Consider the following 26,595-nt stretch of genomic DNA (forward strand, 5'->3'; position numbering starts at 1 on the left):
AAAGTAAAGGTCGCCAGGAAAAAGTCCTAGACTACTAGTATTTTTCCTTGATCCAAACTTCTACATGTTGCCAGATAACCAGTAACTCAGGGAATTGGAATACCCAGTAAATATTATAATTTTCTGAGTTTGTACCTCTATATATCTTGAAAATCCTTCATACGATTGAGTTGTACCCATGAGAACTTTTTATCAGGATGCTTCAAAGAGTATTTTTCCAAAGTATGAACGAAATCCACTGGGACCTAATTTCCATAAGGTTTGTGCGGGGTACCTACTTTCACATTTAAATGGTTTTTCACCAGTATGCAATTTCAAAAGCATTCATAAAAATAACTCTTTATTGAAAAGTGTTTGGTGCAAATTTCACATTCAAATTATTTTTGACCAGTATGCACTCCCATATTATGTACTTTTAAATGACCCTTTGTTGAAAAGTGGCGCAAATTTCACACAAATGATTTTTCACCAGTATGCACGTTCATATGCGATTTTAAAGTTAGTTTCATTGAAAACTGTTTGGCGCAAATTTCACATTTAAATGGTTTTTCACCCGTATGCACTCTCATATGCGATTTTAAATTTTCTTTTCTTGAAAACTGTTTGGCGCAAATTTCACATTCAAACGGTTTTTCACCCGTATGCACTGTCATATGTACTTTTAAATTACTCTTTGTTGAAAAGTGTTTAACGCAAATTTCACACGCAAATGGTTTTTCACCACTATGCACACTCATATACGATTTTACAAATGGTTTCGTTGAGAACTGTTTGGTGTAAATTTCACACTCAAATGGTTTTTCATCAGTATGCACCATCATGTGTGATTTTAAATATAATTTCATTGAAAACTGTTTCTTGCAAATTTCACATTCAAATGGTTTATCTCCAGTATGCAATTTCATATGCATTAGTAAATAACCCTTTGTTGAAAAGTGTTTGGTGCAAATTTCACATTCAAATGGTTTTTCACCCGTATGCACTCTCAGATGCGATTTTAAATTTTCTTTTCTTGAAAACTGTTTGGTGCAAATTTTACATTCAAATGGTTTTTCACCAGCATGCATTGTCATATGTGCTTTTAAATTACTCTTTGATGACAATTGTTTGGCGCAAATTTCACATTTAAATGGATTTTCGTCAGTATGCAATTGCATATGTATTGTTAAATAGTTCTTTGTTGAAAATTGTTTTTTGCACATTTCACATTTAAATATTTTTTCACCAGTATGCACTCTCATGTGTGATTTTAAATATAATTTCGTTGAAAACTGTTTCTTGCAAACTTCACATTCAAATGGTTTTTCACCAGTATGCAATTGCATATGTATTGTTAAATATTTCTTTGTTGAAAATTGTTTGGTGCACATTTCACATTTAAATGGTTTTTCACCAGTATGCACCCTCATATGCGATTTTAAATATACTTTCATTGAAAACTGTTTCTTGCAAACTTCACATTTAAATGGTTTTTCACCAGTATGCAATTTCATATGCATTAATAAATACTTGCTTGTAAAGTGTTTGGTGCAAATTTCACATGTTAGTTTTTCACCAGTATGCACTGTCATATGTGATTTTAAAAGTGGTTTCGTTAAAAACTGTTTGTTGCAAATTCCACATTCAAATGGTTTTTCATCAATATGTATCCTCATATGAAGTTCTAAATGAGAATTACTGAACAATGGTTTCTGGCAAATGAAACATATAAAACGTTGTCCTCCAGGGTTCACATTGGCATTGGAAATTATATATTGGTTCAAATTACTGCCACTTCTATCATCATTTGTTAAGAGGCTACTGGCATCAGTTTTCATATCTTTACAAGCGAGACCTAAAATTATAATCCTCTATTAAATTAATAAAATGCAACTAAATGAGAAGTAATGTATAATTGGAGTAGTCAAATCTAGGCTATGTTAAAGAAATATGTCTGTATACGTCGTATAAATTGTAATAATAAAAGATTAGGTATTCGTGTTTTATATATATACACCGTTTTTTAGGCGTCAACGCCCTTCCGGTAGGGATCTATGGAGGAGTGTCACCGAGTCGCAAGCCCTTATCCCTTGCCGTACCGCTCCTCCATAGGCCGATCAGACACCAGCTTATTCCAGACCAAGTCGTAGATTCTTTTTAGAATTTTAGACTACGACGTCAGCCTTTTTATTTTTCTATTCACCGGGCTGGGGCTCGAACCTAGATCGCCTCGACCGCATATCCACTATAGATTTGTCAATCGTGCGCCTCAGTCCGCTTGGCTAATCTGATCGACATTCGTGTTTTATACATTACTTAAATAAACTGTACGGTGTTTTACCTATTTTAGAAAGACTCATGTGTTATATTTCTTTCAACATTAAAGTGCAAAACGCTGGCAAGTTTTTGCTATTGAATTTTCAACTTTATCAGTAATTTTTATCAGACCCTTTAATAGTAAATCGAGTTTAAGTCAGTTTAAATTTTATCGGGCATCCTTTCTCATATACCCCCTACTCGTTATTTGCCACAAAATATTAACTCCTCTCTCTCTCTCTCTCCCAGAGGCTTCCAAACGTCCACATGTTTTTTATCAGGTCCTACTGCCTTACCATTCTTCATCCTATTAGGTATGAGTTCTATCGCGCACTAATTCTGGGTACCAAACCCTTCCACAGTATTCCAGTAGGGGTCGGACATAAGTATTATACAAACGAATAGAACCCGAAAATGATATTTTTGTAAAAGTCTTACTGAGTAGGTATAACTTACTATTCGCTTTTTTAGTAACGTTTGAAATATGCTCTGGCCAACTCAAATTTTCAGTAATTGTTACACCAAGGTCACTATATGATTCCACGGTATCCAGTAAATGCCTGTCTATCGAGTAAGACAAACGAGGGATATTTTTTCCCAAACGTAAAACCACACACTTATCTCTATTTAGACACCACTTGATGATCGAATCTAAGTCACTTTGTAAGTCTTGCCCATTTAAGAGTGGGTCAGGAAATATTTTTGTATCGTCTGCGTAGAAAGCTTTCTTAGATTTGATATGAGATTCAAGATCACTAGCATACAACACAAATAGTAGTGGACCCAAAACAGATCCTTGTGGAACACCACTTAAAACCGGTTTTTTAGATGACAGCGACTTGCCAACTACAACACAAAACTCCCGATTTGTTAAAAAATCATTAAACCACTCAAGAAGTTGTCCGCGAATGCCAAAATGTTCTAGTTTATACATCAATTTTCTTCTTCGTACTCGATCAAATGCTTTTGCAAAGTCTAAATATATTACAACCACAGGTCGTTTTTTATCAAATGCTTTATCGTTTATTAACACACCAAAGTAAATTAGTCATGGTTGATCTACCTTTCACAAAGCCATGTTGTTGTAGAGGAATAATATTTTCTCGAAGTAAAAATTCTGAAAGACACTCTGTGCTTATTGATTCCATAACTTTACAAATAACAGGTGTAAGGCTTATTGGTCTGTAATTATTGGGATCTAACTTATTTCCTTTTTTTAAATATAGGTGTCACCGAAGCACTTTTCCAAATTGAAGGCAAAGAGTGTGCATTAAAAGATGAACGCATCTTAGTGAAAGTGGAACAGAGAGGCTTCTGAACATTTTTTCAAAAATAATGTATAAATTTTATCGGGCCCTGGAGATGAGTTGTTTTTTAATTTGTCAATATGGCGCTGAATGATTTCAGGTGAAAAATCGATATAATCAATTTTTGGAATAACTCGTGGATTACGGATTATAGGAAACTGATTTTGAGACGGTTCAATGGCAAAAACTTTAGAAAATGTATCTGCGAGAATGTTAGCGACCTCATACGTATTCTGACAAATCGTTTCATCATTATTTTTTAACAGTGGGATGGACACTTTAGAGGACATAGCAGACCTAACATATTTATAGTTTTTTAGAGTCGTTGCAGCTTACAATAGATTCTTCATATGCCATTATGGCTTCATTAGTATACTTTTTTAGTATTCCTGTGTAGTTTTTGTGAGTTTGCAAGTCACGTGTATCACCTGTACGTTTGTATTTTCGCCATAATTTTCTTTTGTGTCTTATAAGTGATATCAATTCACCGTTAATCCATGGCTTAAGTTTGTTCCTATAGTAAGTTTTTTTTGTAGTGTTGAGTCTTTTGTAATTGTCAATTATGTTTATGAAATTATTCCAAACTTCTTCCGGATGTTCTAAACTTCCCAGTATTAACGGCCAATCAACATCACGCAATTGAAGAGAGAGGTTTTCAAAATTTGTTATTTCATGTATAACTGTATTTTCACCAAGATGATTATATTCCGTAATAAACTGTATGTGTGTCGTGATAACTACATGATCAGAATTGCCGACTGGAGTGCGAATCACCGGATCTGTAAGCAATTGGTCATCATTTGTAAAAATCAAATCTAACGTTGATGGCAAATTGTTCATTCTGAAACGAGTTGGATTGGTAATCAATTGGTGTAGATTAGAACTTTAAACAAAGTTTGTAAAAATGTTTCTCGCATTTGTTTGTTCATTGCTTACAATAGTCAAAGGCCAAGAGATATCGGCAAAATTGAAATCACCAAATAAGACAAGGTTTTCAAGGTTTGAAAGGAATTCCATTTTTTCAATAAAAATTCGGTCACCTTCTAGGGCAGTACTACCTGGACGATATAAGCACGCCAAGTGAATTAAGAGAAATTTTTAAACATAAAACTTCAATGTTAGATACAACAACATCCAGATGAGCAACAGAAAAAGTTTCAGAAATTTCTAATGACAGGTATATGCACACGCCTCCCCCTCTTCGATTCCTTCGATCAAATCTGTAAAGAGAGTATCCATCTATATTGTATAAATTGTCAGAATCTTTTCGTGTTAGCCAAGTCTCGGTGATTAGTATTATTTTAGGTTTTAAATCCTGAATATAATATAATAGTTCATTAAATTTAGAATGTAATGTCGCTAAATAGGTATAAAAGCAGAGCCAGTCGCAAAAGCAGGTTTTTTTAATATTATTGTCGAAAATTTTTGGTATACCACGTATGTATTTTATTGTTAAATTTTGCTCTCCGTTTTCTTTTCTAGTCTCTAACTCAGATCGCAATTCTTTTAAAAGGTTAACTTGCATAGGTGTCTTATCGTCAACTATGGATACATTTTTTGTTTTTGCTTTTTCTAAGAGTTTCTTTTTATTTCGTAGAATTTGCTTAGCTTCATACTCATTATTCATTACCATTTTAATCATTCTAGGAAATCTATCACCAACTTTGCCTACTCTAAAGAAAGTAACCAGAGTAGCATTACATTCTACAGTCGATAAAATTTCCTGCAAAAATTTTTTGTCCTTATCTTTTTTAGTTTGAATATCACCTGTAGATTCTGGTACGCCTCTGACAATAACATTTTTGGCATGATTAATACGATCGACGGCTTCATTGGCGATATTTTCAGCAAATTGTGGTGACGAATGTTGGTCAGCAGATGATAATTTAATTTCTAGATCATTGAATTTCGTTGAAATTTCAGCGACCTTTTAATAATTTGACTAATTTTTAATTGTAAATAATCATTATATTCCTTAAGAATGGATTTTAAATTTGAGAACGCTTCAATATTGCTTGAGCAGCCGTTACAAATAATTTTAAATAAATGTAAAGACTGAAATAGTTTTGTACACACTCATGACAACAGGTAAAAGGGGGAGAAGTGTACTTTTGAAGTGTGTAAAATAAATAATTCTTAGCTGAGCGTTTTCGGCTTATAAAGCCATCTTCGAAGCTATGCTACAATAAAAGATCTCTAATGAATAATTGATCTTAGAATTCAAAGTTTAACTTACGTCAAAAAGGTTAAAATACCACTATGAAGAGAGATGGGTTCCATGTACGATATAAAATACTTCTGTTTCTTATGTAGTTTTTTATCAGTTGCAAAAAACCTTGTCTGTCTGTTTAAAAAATTATTCAATTTGCTGTTGGTTGTTTTTGTATCCAGAAAAGTTAAACATCAAGAACGAGCACAAAGGACTTTCACACGAAAAATTACATTACATATAAAACGAATATTTGATCACGGTAAGGTCAAAAAAACCCTACCATTTGAATACTACGGTGTCAGATAGCAGAATGGTCGCCTCGCATGGAGGATTTTTAATGACAGCCGATGTAGACAGGGTGTGCTCGTTAAGGTGTCTTCACATTTTCTGATATCAAGTGACAGTTGACATATGACATTTTAGCAATCGGATTGAACAACTTTTCAACAAAGTCTGTAGTTACATAAATCTGGTTTTTAAAAAATAATGAAATACATATTGAAAAGAGACTTAAGGTCTAGGATAAACCAATTGACAAGTTATCCTTCACACACCAAACTCGAATCGTTTTGAAAATTAATACATGATGTAAAGAAACTTGATGATGAAGTTTTTTAGGAAGATGGGAAATAAATTAACAATGAATTTTGTGAAATGTGATTTTTAAAGAATAAGCTGCCAAATGATCTATTACAAATATTGTTTTTTAATGATGCTTTAGTAAAGAATTAAAAAATGTAAAAAATATTTAAAAAATGATTTTTTTTAATTGCATGAGGTCGAACTTCTTCCTCCAGAGTCTCCCACAAGAGTCTGAATAAAGGGTTATAGTTGTAATTAAGATTGATTTGTGTATTCAAGCAAAAATCAGGATTAAGTTTCATTTCTTTAGTTATCTCTAGATCTTCTAAAATGATAGACAAATGAACCTTTTAGAAGATCTAGAGATAACTAAAGAAATGAAACTTAATCCTGATTTTTGCTTGAATACACAAATCAATCTTAATTACAACTATAAACCTTTGTTCAGACCAGAGGCGTGCGGTCCATGGAAGCGGGGGAAGCGCCGCTTCCCTATTATATACTTCGATATAACAAAATACATTATTAACTAATATTTAATTATCAAAAATTTTCCCCAATCCCAGTAATCTACATATTATTACCTAGGCAATAGGCATTGAAAAATATTAAAAATTAATCGCATAGGAAGGAACTCAATATGCGCTATGCACACAATTCAACTACTCGGTCCACCCCTGACAGAAGCGCATCTCAAAATCGCCGCTTGTCATGCAGTTGTCCCGTATAAAAATTGGTCAGGGTTCAATGACGGCACCCACTAGTCGCGCGAATTTTGGTACCCTGCAGAAGCGATCGTTCGATCTCCTTCCAAGAGTGGGATGCTCTGACTGTTACTGCTTCTAAGGGGTGCTTAGGTACATACATTCGCTTAAAGAATATTTCGATTTAAATTGTTTGCAGAGATTTTTCCTTTTATCTTTTATTTGACATTTTACAGATGAAGTCAATTGACATTGCATTTTGTATAAGACAAATTGATGACTTTATTAATACGATAATTAAAAAACGAGAGCAGTTTAAAAATATTTGGGATAAAACTGAAAATATGGGGTTTGAACATGAAAGAAAAAGAATGAAGATTGATAATGTCGACAACAGAGAGACCTTTTGATAACATTCTACAAAAAATGAATTTTCGCTTTCAAAATTTTAACGAATTAAAATTTGTAGAATTATATAATATATTCTTATTTAATATTTCTAATTATAATTCATCAAAATTTCCCACAGAGGAATTTATTTCACTACGATTAAATAATGAAAATATTTTGATATGCCAACTTTGCATTATAAGTTAAGTGTTGTTTATGAAACAACTCACATTAGTGATAAAGGTATACTCAGAAATCTGGGTATTTCTTATAACTACTGGTTTAAAAAAGTCCCTGTGTGAAGTGTCCAAGTTGTGTGATTTACTACAAACTATCCCAGTCACAAGTGCATCAGTTGAACGAAGTTTTTCAGTATTAAAATGCATTAAAAGTTTTACAAGAAATTCAACAAGCGAAGACAGACTTTACAAGTCCATTGAAAAAGACCGAATTCAACAATTATCAGAAGTTGATAGGAGAATAGAGCTCAAGTATAAATAAGTGTCATATTGTTGAAAGTTGTGTGTTGTGGAAAATGCCTCGGAATTAAAAAAAAAAACATTTAAATAGATCTCTTCTTTAGGAAACGAAGCCCGGAGCGAGGACTTAAGGCCCGAGCAAGCAATAAAGATCAATGATAGGTCACTATAGTCACTAGAAATAGCGGCAATAGAGTGCCTCACGCATTGATCGGGGTAGGATTTAGTGTGTGACTCCTTGTACCCAGGACGTCTCACATAAGCACTTTGCTGATAGAGAGCCCCTATAGCGCATCAGAGTGTTATCAGGTGGGAAGTGGCTCGATGCTCGATCCTTAAGAAAATATTTTTATATCCTTATTGAATCGCTTCCCCTTTAGAAAAAGTCACCGCACGCCACTGGTTCAGACTCTTGTGGGAGACTCTGGAGGAAGAAGTTTGACCTCATGCAATTAAAAAAAAAATCATTTTTTAAATATTTTTTACATTTTTTAATTCTTTACTAAAGCATCATTAAAAAAACAATATTTGTAATGTAATAAATCATTTGGCAGCTTATTCTTTAAAAATCACATTTCACAAAATTCATTGTTAATTTATTTCCCATCTTCCTAAAAAACTTCACCATCAAGTTTCTTTACATCATGTATTAATTTTCAAAAACGATTCGAGTTTGGTTTGTGAAGGATAACTTGTCAATTGGTTTATACTAGACCTTAAGTCTCTTTTCAATATGTATTTCATTATTTTTTAAAAACCAGATTTATGTAACTACAGACTTTGTTGAAAAGTTGTTCAATCCGATTGCTAAAATGTCATATATCAACTGTCACTTGATATGAGAAAATGTGAAGACACCTTAACGAGCACACCCTGTCTACATCGGCTGTCATTAAAAATCCTCCATGCGAGGCGACCATTCTGCTATCTGACACCGTAGTATTCAAAAGGTAGGGTTTTTTTGACCTTACAATGATCAAATATTCGTTTTATATGTAATGTAATTTTTCGTGTGAAAGTCCTTTGTGCTCGTTCTTGATGTTTAACTTTTCTGGATACAAAAACAACCAACAGCAAATTGAACAATTTTTTAAACAGACAGACAAGGTTTTTTCCAACCAATAAAAAACTACATAAGAAACAGAAGTATTTTATATCGTACATGGAACCCATCTCTCTTCATAGTGGTATTTTGACCTTATTGACGTAAGTTAAACTTTGAATTCTAAGATAAATTATTCATTAGAGATCTTTTATTGTAGCATAGCTCCGAAGATGGCTTTATAAGCCGAAAGCGCTCAGCTAAGAATTATTTATTTTACACACTTCAAAAATAATTTTAATTCCTCGCACCTTACATCTGGTTGTACGATCGTCTTGGCGAAGCTCGGTACATGCTAGGTGAATTCCTCTTTTGCAGGCATCACATTGTAGGGCCGAACGTTCACGTTCGTCGATCGCTTTCAAACAATTAGCGCAGGTTTGACTAGTTGACATGGTGGGAGTGATAGATAATTATTAATGTAAATATATCTGACCTTGCAATACGATGAATTTAATAACACACAGGCCTGGATGCACTTTTCTGGAGCCAAATTCACCAAACAGACTGGATAACATTTGACTTATGTGCACTACTTTTAAAAATTTAATTTCAGATAGTTTACCACTGCCAATTCCAAAATTTACGGACTATTGGGATGACATCCAAGATGGCGGACGGAGTGAATGTGACTTCTCTCTCAAATAGATGAGGGAACATTTGAAGATAAATCATTGTAATACTAAGCCAAATAAAACGATAGTATGTGTTTTGTGCGGAAAAAGTTATCATATTTCCTGTGCCATCAAAAGCAAGTTAAAATGTTCTAAAATATGTGACACGCGCATGGTATGTTGTGAAAAACAATCTGATGTTACCGAACCCATGAACCTTATGCAGTTAGAAAATAAAATGCTAAGGCACTTACTGGAGGAAAAAGAAGATAAGTATAAATTACTGATAAATAATAATGAACTTTTAAAATGTAATAACTATTTGCTGCAAGAAAAAGTCGATTTATTAAAGACTGAATTAAAAAACTATGACCAAAGATAAAAATAAAATACCAATTAAACTTAATGACCCAGAAAATAAAAACATCGAACATAAATATAAACAACCAATTCAGTCAGATGTCAACAATTTTGTCAACAAAACAAACAAGTTAGCAACAACCGATACCCAACAACAAGTGAAGGAGAATATTGGACAGAATACGGCCAGTGTCCAGTTAACAAATTCTAAATACAAAACAAACAATGAAACTGACTCAAATAAAAATTTTAATGATAAAAACACCAAACATGTTGAAAGGAATTCCAATATACAGGGCAATTAAAAAATTACTAAAAACGAATTAAATGCACAATTAATGGAAATTCAAACCAAACAAACATGTGACTACATTACAAATTTAACTGTTGAAAACGAGAAAAGCCCAAAGATGAATCTTAATCATATCACAATGGGGAGTTCAGAGAATAAAACGAACGATGAAGGATATCAGGTTGTGACAAAAAGACGCAGGAAAATAATGGGAACTGGAATTGGTGATAAGGATTTCCATGGAAAATCCGAAAAACCAGACAAAAAATTGTGGCTATTCATCTCAAAAGTTCCGGATAGTGTAAATGCGGACCACATCAAGAGTTTCATAACTAAGACAAACTGTGAGGATATACAAATAAAATTGTTACCAACTGACCATAAAAGAAGGGATAATCAATGTTTCATGACAGGTGTAGGTACTACCTGATTTAAGGGAAGAAATTTACAATCCTGCTTTTTGGCTGAAAAGAATTGGCATTGAACGATTTGACTTTAGGTTAGGAAGAAGATTTTTAGATCGAGAACATCACAATAGTCGTCTGTCAACTGGAGAAGATAGACCAGACTCTTTTTTAGTAAAGTAAATCCAAGAGAAACGTTGCTTTTATCATCACCAGACAGTTGTTTAAAAATATTGCAAGTAAATGCTTAATCTTTGACATATAAGTTACTCAAACTTGAAGTCTTAACATTGCAAGAAACACCTGATATAATTTGTCTATCAGAACATTGGTGCACGGAAGAAAACATCCAATTTATGACCTTGAATGGATACAACATCGCCTCTTATTTTTATCGAAAGTTCCATATCCATTGAGGATCCATCATCTACATCAAAGCTGATATTATTAAATTCAAAACATTAGATGTCTCCAACTTTAGTGAAGAAATGGTGTGTGAGTGCTGTGCGGCGATTTCTCTGTTTATAGCCAATAGGAAAATTTGTGTTATTAGTGTTTATCGTTCGCCATCAGAAGTTTAGAGTTTTCTGTATAAATTACATAACATATTGGAGCTATGCAGTAAGTCACATCATGATATTTATATTTGTGGGGATCTAAACATTGATTATCTTGTCATGTCTAATAATAAGCAATCTTTTAACGAGATTTTAGTAAGTTATAATCTGAGAGTCACGTCTGAGGTTCCTACAAGAGTTTTCTTAGATAAAGTGGGTAAAACATCATCTACAAAATTGGACTACATATTGACAAATATCAAACCACATCTTTACAGGTCAAATGTTTTCGAGGGACACTTCAGTGACCATAAAGCATTTTCACTTAGTGTAAATTTGCAAGCCAATAAAGTATAGAAAAAATATAAAAACCCATCGGTTACAGGGATATGTCAGATGAAAATATGATGATGCTTAAAGCAAGGATTTCTTCTACAGTTTTTGATGAAGTTTAGGGATGATCCATAAATTACGTCGTTGAGAAGAGGGAGGGGGGCGGCTTGCTTATTACGACGGAATACGACAGGGGGAGGGGGTATGAGTGCCCATTCGACTTCGTTTAATATATTGGTATATTTAAATTTGTCGCTATTGTCTATAAAAATAATTTTTACTAGCTTCTACCAGCATTAAAGTATCAGATATTCGTATAAAAACGTATAGTTTTTGATATGAAATTGAAAATAAAACAAAACGTTTACGAATAAATATACCTTTGTTAAAATTAAAAAGAATACTTCTATTCTAGATAATTTTATCGCATACGTTTCATTTCGTTTTTATCAGTCACAGCGTTAAAATAATATTAGGTGTAGCACTGTTGTACAGGACAACAAACAATAAGACATTGTTCTTTGGGTTTAAAAAATCGCTTCTATGTATAGAACAACATCTGGAAGCAAAAAAATATTAAATTGTTAGTTCATTTATATACTGCATACTGTGTGTGAAACAATAGTTCTGAACGAATGAATAGAAATAAAATATTGTTTTCTATTTAGTTAGTAAGTCAAGTCGTATTTATACTTTAGAAAAAATGGCATCGAAATCAAAACAAAATAAAAATCAAGATCTATATGATGCAGTTAAGAAAGCATACCCCGATAAAAGTGGTGTTTTTTGTCAAAATAAGGCTAATGAGTTGTGGAGTGAATTGAAAAAAAGTACGCAGATATTAATGACCTATATAATAATACCGATTTGGAAATAAAAAAATTATTGGTATCAGCGACAAAAAGGAAGGCTGCGTTTACAAACTTTTTTGTTGCAGTAGGTACCTTTTAAATTTATGATTAATGTTAAGAATAACAAATCACAGTAAAAAATTAGAAAGGGATCACAGAAAAGGGAAAATTAAATTTGAAAGGGACACAAAACCTATCATTTTATGAACACCAAATTTTTTGAACACTTTTTTTATTACCTAAGTCACACCAGTGATCAGGTACAAATATCTCAGGATTTTTATTTTTCAGTTTTTCTATTAGAGCGAAACTCCGATCACACTCCAAATATTAGTGATCAGATTCAAAAAATGTGTGGTCAATATTTTCAATATGTGTAGTGCGAACTATGTGTATGAATAATTTTCTTATATTTTTATTCTTATTCTGCACGCCGCATGAGTCACTGTAATCAATCACATTTACTTGATCATTTCTTAACTAATAGATTCTTATTTTCTCTTTTTTCCGAAAATCATTATAACTTACCTGACTCAAAAACATGATCCAAATATTGTAATGACAAATGACAAAATATATAATTTCTGCAAACAATAGTATCACTATCACTTAAAACACTGATATTAATCTACTAGAGTAGTATAACCTACACTCCATAAGCAAATGCAAACCGTTGAGTGAAACCCAAACAACATAAGTAATAAAAATATAATTTATTTCCAGTCGCTTGTTTGGAAGTAAAAGAGCCTAGGTGCACTAAGACGATTTCTGTTCTTAACGGTTGGTGAATTTCATTTTGGTTGTTTTTTCCATTCGTCAAAAGATGACAATAAAGTAGGGTTAGAGCATAGTCGATTTTACTACCAAACAATATAAGATATTCAGAACGTGACACAGCACTAAAGTCGTTTTCGTGAAAATTGCACTTAAACGGTTTTACTTCTAACCCCTTCAATTATCTTTTATGTATTTGTGGACTACAAAAGCTGGCAATACCGGCCACCTTTCTACATCAGCCAATAGTTCCTTCATTTGTAGTGGCCGTTACTGACAGGTTTTACTGTTATAAAAGAAAATGTTTTGGTTTGCCAAACACAGTGAAATATGAGAATATAACTTTTGATAATTCCCAAAATATAGCAAATTTGTTTAGTACTTTTTTTAATTCAACATATTACTAATAATACATATTATCCAGCTGTAAACTCTGATAATAGTCTTTGTGTTGAAATTTGTGATTATACTGTATTAAATGTATGGGCCATTCCACGAACGTCGAACATACGCCTGTTTTGGATTACTTCGACAACGAATATTTTACTGTGCAACATAAGAAGTACGAAAGTAAATGGCGCTAATAATTATTCCAATAAACAACAATGTAATTTGCAATGTACTTTCGTTCTTCTTATTTTGCACAGTAAAATATTCGTTGTCGAAGTAATCCAAAACAGGCGTATGTCCGTGGAATAGGGTATATTTGAATTTATATCTAAGATTGATCTAGAAGTGAGTTGTGGACAGGGCCGTGCTATGATGCAGTGAGGCAGTCAATGAGACATTATTGGATTTTGGTATAACTTAAATGCTTTGAATTTGAAATAAATGCAAGGTAATGCATTTTTTTAGAAAAAAACATACAAACAGAGGTAATCACAACATTTAAGAATCTTGGGGTAATTTTTGACCCTACAGTAAGCTTCAGGGACCACTTTTTATATGAACCATGAGGTTTCATGAAACGTAGACTCTCCGAACTTGATAATATTTATTGTCTCATAAATATCTACTGTTCCCTTATTAGATCGGTTTTGGAATATGGTAGCAATATTTGGTCTCTGCATTATAACTGCTACAAAGATCTATTAGAAAGAGTACAGAGAAAGTTCTTAAGATTTATTGATTTTAAATTTATTTTATTTATTTATTTATTAACGGGATACCACCCAATTTAATATATACACAAAATATTATAATTATTATCTAGTGATACAATAAATATAAAGATATAGTAAATATGTATTACAAAAATTGGCGATGCAGCTCTATAAAAAAAACAAATAGTAAAATAATATAAAGTAAATAACAAATATAAATCACATAAGATTACAAATTTTTTTTAAACATTGTCTACAAACATTTTCCGAAGCGCACAGCAACAAATCAAAGTCTATTATATTTCCATTTAGAATTATTCTACTCAGGAGAGAATGCCTACCAAAGTTGCAGCGATGAAATTTAATTGCAAAATTTTGAGATGTTCTAGTAACTCTAGAGGGAACATTAAAGTCAATTAGAGACCGTAGATCATTGCAATTAATTTTTGAATTCAGTAGTTTATGAAGAAACAGCATACATCCGTCTGGAAGATAGCCTAGGAAGGTTTAACATATTTCTAATTTCTGAGTAGGAATGGTCACTTAAAGGTTTGTTTAATTTAAAACTTAAGTACCTTAAGTAATTTATTTTGGACTTTTCAAGTTTGGCTATATGGACTATGGACTTCATAAGTGGGTGACCAAACAACTGAGCAATACTCAAGAACAGATCTAACTAGGGAAATGTAAATCAGTATGATGGAATTAATGTTATGCAAACATCTAGAAGTTCTAATAATGAAGCCTAACATTTTAAATGCCTGGTTATTCACATAATCAAAATGAGCGCAAAAATTTAGTTTTGAATCTAATTGAACACCTAGATCTCTTACAGTTGATACAGCCTTCAGTGGTTCTTCAGCTAATTTGTAATTATAAAAGAGGTTGTTAATTCTTCTGCAGAAACTAATAAAGTGACATTTTCCAACATTAATGCTCATTTGGTTCCAATTGCACCATGCCATAATTTTGTTAGTATCATTTTGAAGTTTTTCACAATCTGAGACGGATTCGATAATTCTATAGATTTTTAAATCATCAGCAAATAGCAGAAATTTATAGTTGATTTGAGATTTAATGTCATTAACAAATAAAGGCCCTAAGTGGCGTCCTTGTGGAACACCAGATGTTACGGAAATTTCACTAGATTGAAAGTGTTTAATTTTAACAAGTTGTATTCTGCTAGTTAGGTAACTACATAACCAGTTATACAGATTGCCTGTAAATTCAAAAGCTTTAAGCTTGTTACACAACAATTTATGATTCACAGTGTCAAATGACTTGGAGAAATCTGTATAAATAGCATCCACCTGTAGTCTCCCTTCCAAAGCATCAGATGTGTATTGCGTGAAAAGTAAAAGATTCGTTGAAGGTGTTTTAATAGAGTCACATATTATACTCACTATAATTTTAGGAATAGAAGAAAGAATGCTTATTGGTCTGTAGTTAGCTACAGTCGGAAAAATGAAAGAATACCCATGAACGAACATATAAAACCTGTATTTTCCTGTCACCGTGTCACAAAGAAAATTGCCCAGCGCAAGTACATGTAATAATAATTATTATATGTACTTGCGCTGGCCAAATTTTTGTCTGACACAGTGACAGGAAAATACAGCATGTTTTATATGTTCGTTCATAGGTATTCTTTCATTTTTCCTACCGTATATTACTCCTGCCACCTGATTTATGAATAGGAACAATAAAACTAGATTTCCACAAATACCTGAGTCAAGTGAATGAGAAAACAGAAAATATAAGGGACTGGTTAAAGTACATCTACATCTACGTATGGGTGGAATTTCATCTGATCCAGAGCCTTTATAAATGTCTAAATTGCCTAATTTTTTAAATATGATTTCAATAGATACATTACAAGAATTTAGACTCACTGTTTTTTCATACTCTAAGATGGGCTGTATTAAATCATCATCATTTGTTCTGTAAATATTTTGAAAGCATTGCGCAAAATTATTAACGATACCTGCACCATTATTAATCACTGTGTTTCCAAGAAATATAGTGTTTGGTAGGCCATTATTTTTGCGTTTGCTGTTGACAAAATTCCAAAAGTGCTTTACGTTTGAATTAATTCTAGATTCAGTTTGACTTATATAAATATCATGACATGACCTGCTTAATTCTTTGCATTTGGTTCTCAAGGAAGAGAAAAGTAGATAATCGTCCCAAGAATTTGTTTGTTTATACATATATCTTATGAGCAATTTTTTTCCTAAATATTAATGATTTTAGGTCATAAGTCATCCAACGAGGAAATTTGGGATTTTTTAATCTTACACGTGGTAATGAACAATGGATACCAAACTGCAATATGGAGTAGAACAATTCCGTGGCTTTGTTAATATCTCTGCAAATACCTAAAACGTTCTCCCAGGAGATACTAGCAAGATACATATTAAGAGCAACATAGTCTCCTCTCCTCAAATTGAAGGCAAAACTATCATATTGAAGCTCAGGCATATTATCTTTAATAGCTAAAGAAATAGATAACGCAGGATGATAACGATCACAAGGCAATAAATAATCATTAGTAATTTCAACTGTTACATTTTCATTATCATTTGCAAAAACTAGGTCAAGTAAAACTCTGTTACCATTTGTGATGTGATTAAGCTGAAATAGGTTATAAAATGCAAAAGTATCAACTAAAGTATCAGTAGCAGTGTTACTATTATTACTAAAGACAACTCTTTTATCCATTCGATATTTGGCAGATTGTAGTCTCCTGTTAGAATGAACTTGTGTTCAGGAAAATTGTTACAGACAGATTCTATACTAATACAATGATTCTCATAGGACATTAAGGCTGAATAAAGAATTGAGAAGCTCTAAATTGAGAATACCTGTAAATGAAATTGAATACATTCATTATTTTACAACCTTTACTTAAATTGCCTACCTACTCTTGAAGAAAGGTGAATATTGCTAGATGTAGCATTTATATATAAATTAATATGAGGAGGCATTGATGCTAGTGCTATTTTGGAAAAAGTTTACTTCCGTACTCCCTGTGGAGACACCAGAACCCAAGACTGTAAAATAGTAAGAAAAGAGGGGCATGTAACAATAAAAATCGACAAAATAACCATATAGCATGCTATATTTCCCCGAATATTACTAGAGAGCGTTACAGACAACACGCGGAGAATATAATAGACACGACACAGAGGGAGAAACATTTTTTAGTAGCGGGAGACATAAATGCAAAGTCCATTCTATGGGGATCCCCCCGAAACGACGAGAGGGGTGAAATTTGGAATGAGTGGATCTCCGCGGCGGACCTCATAGTGCTAAACAATGGAAAACCAACCTTTGTGAGAGGTACATCGAAAAGCCACATAGATGTCACCATAGCTAGCGGTGGTGTTGCCAAAAAGATCAGGGATTGGGACGTACTGGACGAGAACCTTTTCACCTTTCACAGGTACATTACTTACGAAATTGGCACCAAGGTCACGAAATACGGCAGGAAGAGAGCAGTATTCGACAAGGAAAAATTTAAAAGAGAAATAAATAACCTACAAGAAGAAACTACCAACTTTAACGAGCTCCGAGAAAATATCATAAATGCACACAGAAGAAGTACCATAAATAGGCACACTACATATACAATACCCTACTGGTGGAATGACCAAATCCAAAATAAGCGAGAGGAATGCTTAAGACGCAGGCGAATAGCACAAAGGCATAGAAACCAAGAAGAACATAAGGAGGCATATAAGAGAGCCAAAAAAGAATTAAGTAGTGAAATTAAAAGGGCTAAACGCACATGTTGGCAGGATTTGTGTGCCGCGCTGGAAGAAGACATATGGGGCGAAGCATATAAGATCGCCATGAAAAGTCTAAGGTTCGAGTCCCCATATAACCTTTGTGCAAAACGAAAGATGGAAATAGCGAACACTCTATTTCCAAGGAAGCCCGACAACACATTCCTACGGATAGACAATAATATTAGACCTGCAGAGTTCACTACTGAAGAGATCATACAAGCAGCAGAAAGTATAAAGCCAGGAAAAGCACCAGGTCCAGATAAAGTAACGCCAGAAGCAATAAAACTGGTAGTAAAAGAGAAACCTGAAGTGATGCGCAAAGTATTCAATGAATTGTTGAACACACAAGAATTCCCAGATAAACTGAAGTTGGCGAGACTCGTATTATTACCAAAACCAGGAAAGAACCCGGACGAAGCCAGCTCTATAGACCTCTATGCTTACTAGATTGCATAGGAAAATTATATGAAGGTCTCATAAAGAAACGTCTTGAAGACGAACTTGAAATTCTGGGAAAAATTTCAGATAGACAGTACGGTTTTAGAAAATCCAGATCGGCTATAGATGCGGTGAAGAAGATCTCTGATACTGTAAAAAGATCAGAAAAAAGATGGGCCATTCTTGTGATGTTCGACGTGAAGAACGCCTTCAACTCTGCAAATTGGCATCACATACTAACGAAGCTCGAAGTGGCAGGAGTGTCAGACTACATCATAAATATTATAAATAAATACCTGACAAACAGATATTTAAATGTGGCATATAATACAGACATGAAACTCTCATCAGGAGTACCGCAAGGGTCCGTTTTGGGACCTACTCTATGGAATGTACTGTACAACGGGGTATTGGAAATAAACTATGGGCAAGACACCTACGCCATAGCATATGCAGATGACCTTGGAATCCTAATAGAGTCTAACATAAACGGGGATATTGAAGAAAAGGTGACAAGTTGTTACAGAAGAGTCAACAGGTGGATGACAGAGAATGACCTAGAGTTGGCAAGTAATAAAACAGACATAGTAATATTAAAGGGACCAAGACAGAGACCAACTTTGAGCTTTGATTTAAATGGTAGCATTATAGAACCGAGTAACTGTGCTAAATATCTGGGCATACACCTTGATTCAGGTTTGAGACATACTAAACACCTTATAAATACAGTTCAGAAAGCTGAACAGAAAATTGCTGCTATGACAAAGATTATGCCAAATATAGGCGGACCTAGCAACTATAAAAGAAAATTGTATCTCCAGGTAGTACAATCCACCCTCCTATATGGGGCACCTGTATGGCTTGAAGCGTTGAGATACAAAAAATATGAGGAAATATTAACGAGAAGTCAAAGAAAACCCCTCCTGAAGGTAGTAAGTGCATACCGAACTACATCGACGATAGCCCTACAGGTGATCGCAGGTACGCTCCCCATTCACCTCCTAGCAAAAGAGCGTAAGATTATATACGAAAATGATAACGGTCACCTAATAGGAGTGAAAGCCGAGGTAAGAGAGCAAATGCTAAACGAATGCCAACAAGAATGGGAGCAACAGATAGAAAAAGCACAATGGATGAAAACACTAATTCCAGATGTGAAAGAGTGGTACCAATGTAGGTTTAAAAGAATAAATTACTTTTTTACTCAATTCCTGACCGGGCACGGCTCATTCAGGTCTTACACATATCGTATAAGGAAAACTGAAGATGACTTATGTATAGAATGTGGAGTGCGTGACGACGCAGAGCATTGTGTATTCCATTGCAACGTTTTCCATGATAAACAACAAGACATGAGAAGAAAACTAGGTGAGATAACACCAGAGACTATAATGAATGTAGCCATGCAAAGCAAAGAAAATTTCAATGTGATAGTAGACCTAATAACAGAGATAATAAAAAAAAAGGAAACGCGAGAGAGATCGAGACAAGATGGGAGATGAGAGAGTGACAGAAGACATCGTCAAGGATATTTTATCATTTATTTTACTTATACACCTTTATCTATACACTTTTATCTTTACAATGTTTTATGAATACTTATTTTATCTTACTTTATTTTATTTCAGTTGTGTACACTTCGTTTTATTTTAACTTTTTTTATATACTCTTCTTTTTGTACAGAGTACTCAATGTTTTATTTCTAGAACAAATAAAAGAATAACTACTCCTCACAGTCGGCTCCACCGACATGGAGTAGAGATAGGGTCAGCAGCGGGGCATCTGAAGTAACGTTTTTTTAAAATACGTACCGGGTGTCCACGGCTGGAATGAGGGGGTTTTAGTGGGTAGGCAGTTGCGTTTTCACGATTGATTCGCTCGGATTCACGGGTGTCTGAATCGGGCAAGCAGACTGAATCCCACACACCAGGGTAGAGGGCAGAACACTAATTTTTTGGGGTGCTGCGGTCTACCCTGACGGTCTTAGGAAAATTTCCTCCTTCCCAAAAAAAAAAAAGAAAAAACCCCAAGACTTATTTTATGTAGAATTCCATAATCGGACTTATACTGTAAATTAATAAACCCTTACAGAGAATGTGTAGAAATGCAAACAAATTTAATAGTAGTGATTTTGAACAGTGGAGGCAGGGGCGTAACAGAGGCCCCCACAGCGTGAAGCTTGCGGGGGGCCCAATCGCTTAGGGGCCCTATCGTGTCATCTGGTATTATATAAAAAACTGTTATTGTTATATTATTTTACGTTGTGTGTTTAAAATTAAAAACGTAAATTTCTAAATAGATGTATTTGCCAAGTGAATCATCTCATAATATCTAGAAACTTAATCCCTTCCGGCCTACCGAAATTTTATGGTTTGACAATAAACTATATTGGTTTGTACGTGACTAATGAAAGATTTGAGAATTATAATTTGCCGAAATGGGTTTTCTCTTTAATCTTTGCGGAATGAAGCCCCAATATGTCAAGGGCCCCATCTTGTTGTCTAATATATGTAAAAATGTGTTTTTATATTATTTTCATACATACGTTTTTTAAGCAGTGCAGTATTAAAAATTAAGTTGTCTGTCTGAATTAATAAAATTGTAGATATATTCGCTGATAGTAGATAGTGCACGAAGAAAGGTGTTCATCTCATAGAATAATACTAATGTAATCATTTAGTAATTTTTGTTCTATTTTATTCTATACCAGTAAAGATGAAAAATGTAAGTTGTCATAAACAATGCATGAATACCCCAATAGCTCAGTAAATGACAGTTTTGGAGTGAAATTATCAGTGTCATGACGGATGTATTTGCTTGACAATTTGGATTTAGGTTCTAGTTACACTCCACTTCAAAGCTGGATTTATGCCGTTGGTTGCTTTTACTTCATTGGAGGGGCTGACACCCCTCCTTGGGGTGAAAAACATACGTTTAAAATAAGTCCGGAATTGTATAAATTGACTAATTATAAGCAAATTTTGTTTTTCTATAGAGTTTCTTTATCTGTGCTAATACTTTTGAAGTAATTTGCGAGTGAAAATGTTTATTAAAAAAAAACAAAGTTTTCAGTCAGGCTTTTCGCAAATAACTCAAAAATAAATATTTATCGAATTAAATATTAGATATCGAAAAAATATTTGTAGCAAAAATGTAGCTTATAAGATTCAGAAAATGGTGTACTTATTCATGAAGTCTATCGACACAGTAAAAGCACAGTTAAAGCTCATGAAAAATTATTCTTATTTGTCAAATTCCAAATCGAATATTCCAATCTGAAATAACCAAAAAATGAAACAATTTTCGGGAAACACTTAAAACTTTTTTAAATGTTTCAAAAATTTTTTATTTTATTTTTTATATAAAAGTTTCTAGCACCAAAACTATACGAGTTACGCTCAAAATAAAGTTGGCCCCTTTTTTGGTAAAAAAAATCGCTTAAAATCTGCGCCTATTTACGTAAAGAAATGTAGGTAGGTCTTGCTTTTATAAATATTTTGGCTTTATTTTGTTTTTCTGTAGGACAAAAATTGGTTAAGACATGGCTGTTTAAAATTTGCATATACTCGTGATTAGTGACTCGTTCAAGCCGTTAAACTAGAACCCTTTTAAAAATAGGCACTTTGAAGCAGTGAAACTTACAGGACGTATAAAAAGTTAGGTAATTTGTAAATAGGGGGAGATTTTCACAATTTTTTACCAAAAAATGGGATTAACTGTAATTTGAGCGTAACTGGCTTAGTTTTGATGCTAGAAACTTTTGTAAAAAATAACGCTAAAGTTCTAATGAGTTTTCCTGAACAGTATTTCATTTTTTGGTTATTTCACGTTGAAATATTCGATTTGAAATTTGACGAATAAGAAAAACTTTTCATGAGCTACAAGTTTTCTTTTACTGAGTCGATAGACTTCATTTTGTTTCACTTTTTTATATAAGCTAGATACATTTTTTCTAACAATATTCGTTTCTTTTTTATAAAAACATTTTTTTTTTGTTGAACAATAACATTTTTTTTACTCGTAAATAACCCGAAAAGTCTTGAGTTGACCACTTCGGTGGTGACACTGAAAATTACACGGTATCGCCATATTTTACGTTGATCTACTGGGCTGTAACATGTATAGGTATTTGTTACACATATGTCGCATTGGGTGATTTTTTAAAGGGGGCAAATTTCCAATTCTGCGGGGGGCCCCCGACGGAGTTTGTTACGCCACTGAGTGGAGGCATGTTGTCGAGTCGGCTAAAGGAAGGGTTGTAAGGCCAGGGAGTACATAAAAACTCTTTATTTACTTACCATCATCGTGATCTATTTCAGATTTTATAGGACATTTCTTCACGTCTAAATAATCAAATGTATCACAGGCACTTTCTGGCTTAGGCTCCTCCTTAACTTCAATTTTAAAGGTATCCTGTAGTACTTCATTATCTATTATTTCTATTTCTCTTTTGCAAGTTGTCTCAGTTGTTTGTCTCACCTCTTGTTTTACTTCAGTTTGATGAAACATGATTTTATAATGTTTCAGTAATTGGAGATGGAGATTAATATAAATTATAACAAAATTTTTTGGTAAATCCACGTCTACGTCAAAACATAAACAAAATCCACGGAACAAAAACAATACCAATGAACTGTCAATACTGTCAGAATTGACAGTTCGTAACCCGCCGACGAAACCTTAATTCGCACACTTGATCCAACGTTGCCAAGTCACTAAAATCTCAATATTTGACACCAATTTGACAATTGACAGATTATCTTTTAAAAATAAATGTAAATAGTTCCAAACTAAAACATGGAACATGGGTTACCAAAGCAGGCAATAAAAAGAAAAGGTGATCTAGAATGCAAGAGAAGAGCTGATGAAAGAAGTAAATGTAAAGAAAATAATGAAGAGACTTCTCTTGACCATGTAAGTATAAGATATTAAGATATAGTTTATTACAATATGGTTAGATGCAAAGCTTACCATGTTTTAATGCATATAGCCTAAACTGTCCTTCAATCTTTTTCTAATGGTGCTACAACCCTTTGTGAGTCTTGGTGTGCTTAGCAACATTCTGCCCTGCCAGATACTTTTCTGATGTTCATGGTTTTAAGATCCCCCTCTATATCGTCTATCCATCTTTTATGGGTTCTTCCTCTTGTTCTATTTCCTTGGGGCTTCCATCTCTGTATTACTTGTACAGCTCGATTATCTGGCATTCTTTCTGAGTGATCAAGCCAATTTAGTCTTTGAGATTTTACAATTCTAACAATATCTGCGCTCTGCATTAGTATTATCCAGCTCGTGTTCATTTTAATTCTCCACAAACCATCACTGCAATGTGTAGATTTGTTTTGTAGATTCTAAGGTTAGACTTAGTAACTTACTTTTCGTCAAGTCTTTGTATGCATAAAATCACTTATTGCTGCGAAGAATCCATGCTTTTCTTGACTGGCGTTGTTGTCATTTATTATTGAGTCTGGGTAGTGAAAATGGGAGGCATATTCGTAGGTATGGTTTTCTACCTTCAGATGTTCATGTTGATTTTACTTTGTGCACTCTATATATTTTGTTTTACTTTCATTTATATATAAACTAAACATAGTAGCTTCCCATTTCAGGTCTATAGCTTTTTCTTTTAATACCTTTTTGTTGTGGCTTATTATGGCAACTGCCCTTATATAAAACTAACTAAACTAACCTAAACCTTATAGGTGTAACTGTCCTAATATTAAAATACAGTTGTCCCTTGATAGTCCGACAGGTATGGGACCAAAAGGTCAGACTACCGAGCATGTCGGAGTATCAAGTGTGTACTGTACTTTTGTGGTACTTTCCACATTTGTATGATTTTTATGGTACACAACGTAAAAATTTTATTTATGTATTTGTTTTTAGGAACAAACACCAGCTATTTTATATATGTAGAAAAAGGAAAAACTGCTGGAACTTTACTTTAAAGGCTTTTGACTAGTGAAGATTTGGATAAACAACAGGAGTTACTTTGGGCTATAGCTACGTGCAAATTTATTTTCTTGTGGCTTCCTATGTTTATTCTTATTAACTATATCTACACTTTGATATGTTTTTAGTCGCATGAAGATTTTATAGTTTATTATTTTATGTATATTGTTATATTTGTGTTGAATAAACATTATTATTATTATTATTACCTTAATTTCCATTAAATAAATTATCAATAATAATTCCCAAATATTTTATTTGTTTGACAACTTCTACAAAATAATATTTCGTAGTAATAAAATCAATGCTTTGGTTTAAGAAATAGACAACTTAGAATAGAAATATGCTTTATTATCATGGAGAATTGTACAATTTTATAGACAATGCTTACAGTCATAAAAAATACAAAACAATAACAAACACAAAAATCAATAACAAGTTTAACTTGAATTGGTGCTCTACACATATTATTACACATACTACATATTATTGAGTGAAAAACACTTTAACCCATTGATAACAAAAACTTTCCATAGAAGGCCACAATTTTTAAATCATATTTTCTTTTAATTGTAAACGGCGATCATATTCTACTGCTTATTATTTTTTTCTGTTATAACACCCTGTATAGCATATATTCAAGTATTGTTATACTTTGTATTAGAGGTATTTTTTTAAACTGTGTAATTTATTGCACTTGACCAACTTCATGTTTGCAAAATAAATTCGGTACGACTATATACGTTCGTTTTGCTTAGTTTGAAAAACACTATTTTTATATCAACTTTTACTTTTAGAAATTGATATGGCAACAACACATCACTGCCTATTGATTTCAAAGGCGGTGATTTAGAGGCAAACGCTAAATAAACAGCAAATATGTGTCTGAGTAATATATTAAAGGTCGCTGAGTTAGGCTATCTTTAGCTTATTCTTTCCATTTCACTCCTGTAATAAACGTTAGTACTTGGTTCTGAATTTACGTGGTATTTACATAGCACCCAGTATCTTACCAAATTCTTTCCCCACTCGAGCCGACAATTTAAAGTAACCCTCTGTTATGGCCCAACAGAACAGGCCATGTCTGAAGTTACCCCTACGAAGCAATCTTAATTGCCGCTACGAAGCGATCTGTTTGTTTTTTTTTTTTTCGTAAGCCACTTTCACAAAATTTCTTGCAGTTCTTGTACATATATGTATATAGGTCTGGCTCCAGCGTATGAAAAAAAAGTTGATTAAGCAAGCTGAAAATTTGTTAATAGCTTAAGGGTGTCTAGTCGGACAAACTTTGATATATAGGAAAAGGGGTTTTAATTGTGGAACAGGTTAAAAATTTGGAACTGTCAGACCACGAAAACGTCACATGGATTTTGTCCGACAGAACTTTCAATTGAATTGTTACCCTTTCATTAAACTCTCATGCAAAAATCAGGTTGCTATTTATCACCAAATGAGAATTATAAATGAGTGGAACACGTAGAATATGTCAAATGACAGGAATTATGGCAGGTGATAAATAGCAGTCTGATTTTTGCATGAAAGGGTAACAAATCAATTGGAAGTTCTTTTGGACAAAATACATGTGACGTTTTCGTGGTCTGACCGTTCCAAATTTTTAACCTGTTCCACAATTAAAATTTCCAGTGTTCCCATATATCAAAGTTTGTCCGACTAGACACCCTTAACCTATTAACAAATTTTCAGCTTGCTATTTATCAATTTTTTTTTCATACGCGGGATCCTGACCTAATAGCTTAAACGCTTGAATAAACTTATTTTAGCTTGAGTTTTATCATGTATGTATATTAGTAAGACATAAATTAAACTTGAAAATATAATATGTATGACGCACGCAGTTACTGACTACCTTTAATGATTAAATTAATATATTACTAATCATTATATTATGATTGTGTCACATTGTGTGCTGGCACAATGCATCGACTTTTTTAAATTTACCGCGCATTGACTGTTACCCGTACAATTGGCAACGTTGGATCAAGTGTGCGAATTAAGGTTTCGTACCCGCCGTCAAGAGGTTTGTTCAGCTGCGGT

The 26,595-nt window shown here is 33.3% G+C and overlaps 1 protein-coding gene across 1 annotated transcript in view; it reads right to left on the reverse strand.

The window, feature by feature from the left end:
- Positions 1 to 23,197, reverse strand: part of LOC126890913 (zinc finger protein 208-like) — a 62,583-nt gene extending 39,386 nt beyond the window's left edge. The window contains exons 1-2 of the mRNA XM_050660079.1: positions 22,887 to 23,197; positions 456 to 1,834 (exon numbers count right to left, since the gene is read on the reverse strand). Of these exons, the coding sequence (XP_050516036.1) occupies positions 456 to 1,834; positions 22,887 to 23,097 (1,590 nt within the window). The 5' untranslated portion in view covers positions 23,098 to 23,197. The remainder of the gene's footprint in view (positions 1 to 455; positions 1,835 to 22,886) is intronic.
- Positions 23,198 to 26,595: the final 3,398 nt, after the last annotated feature.

Source organism: Diabrotica virgifera, chromosome 9, assembly GCF_917563875.1.
Source record: "Diabrotica virgifera virgifera chromosome 9, PGI_DIABVI_V3a".
NCBI classification, from domain to species: domain Eukaryota; kingdom Metazoa; phylum Arthropoda; class Insecta; order Coleoptera; family Chrysomelidae; genus Diabrotica; species Diabrotica virgifera.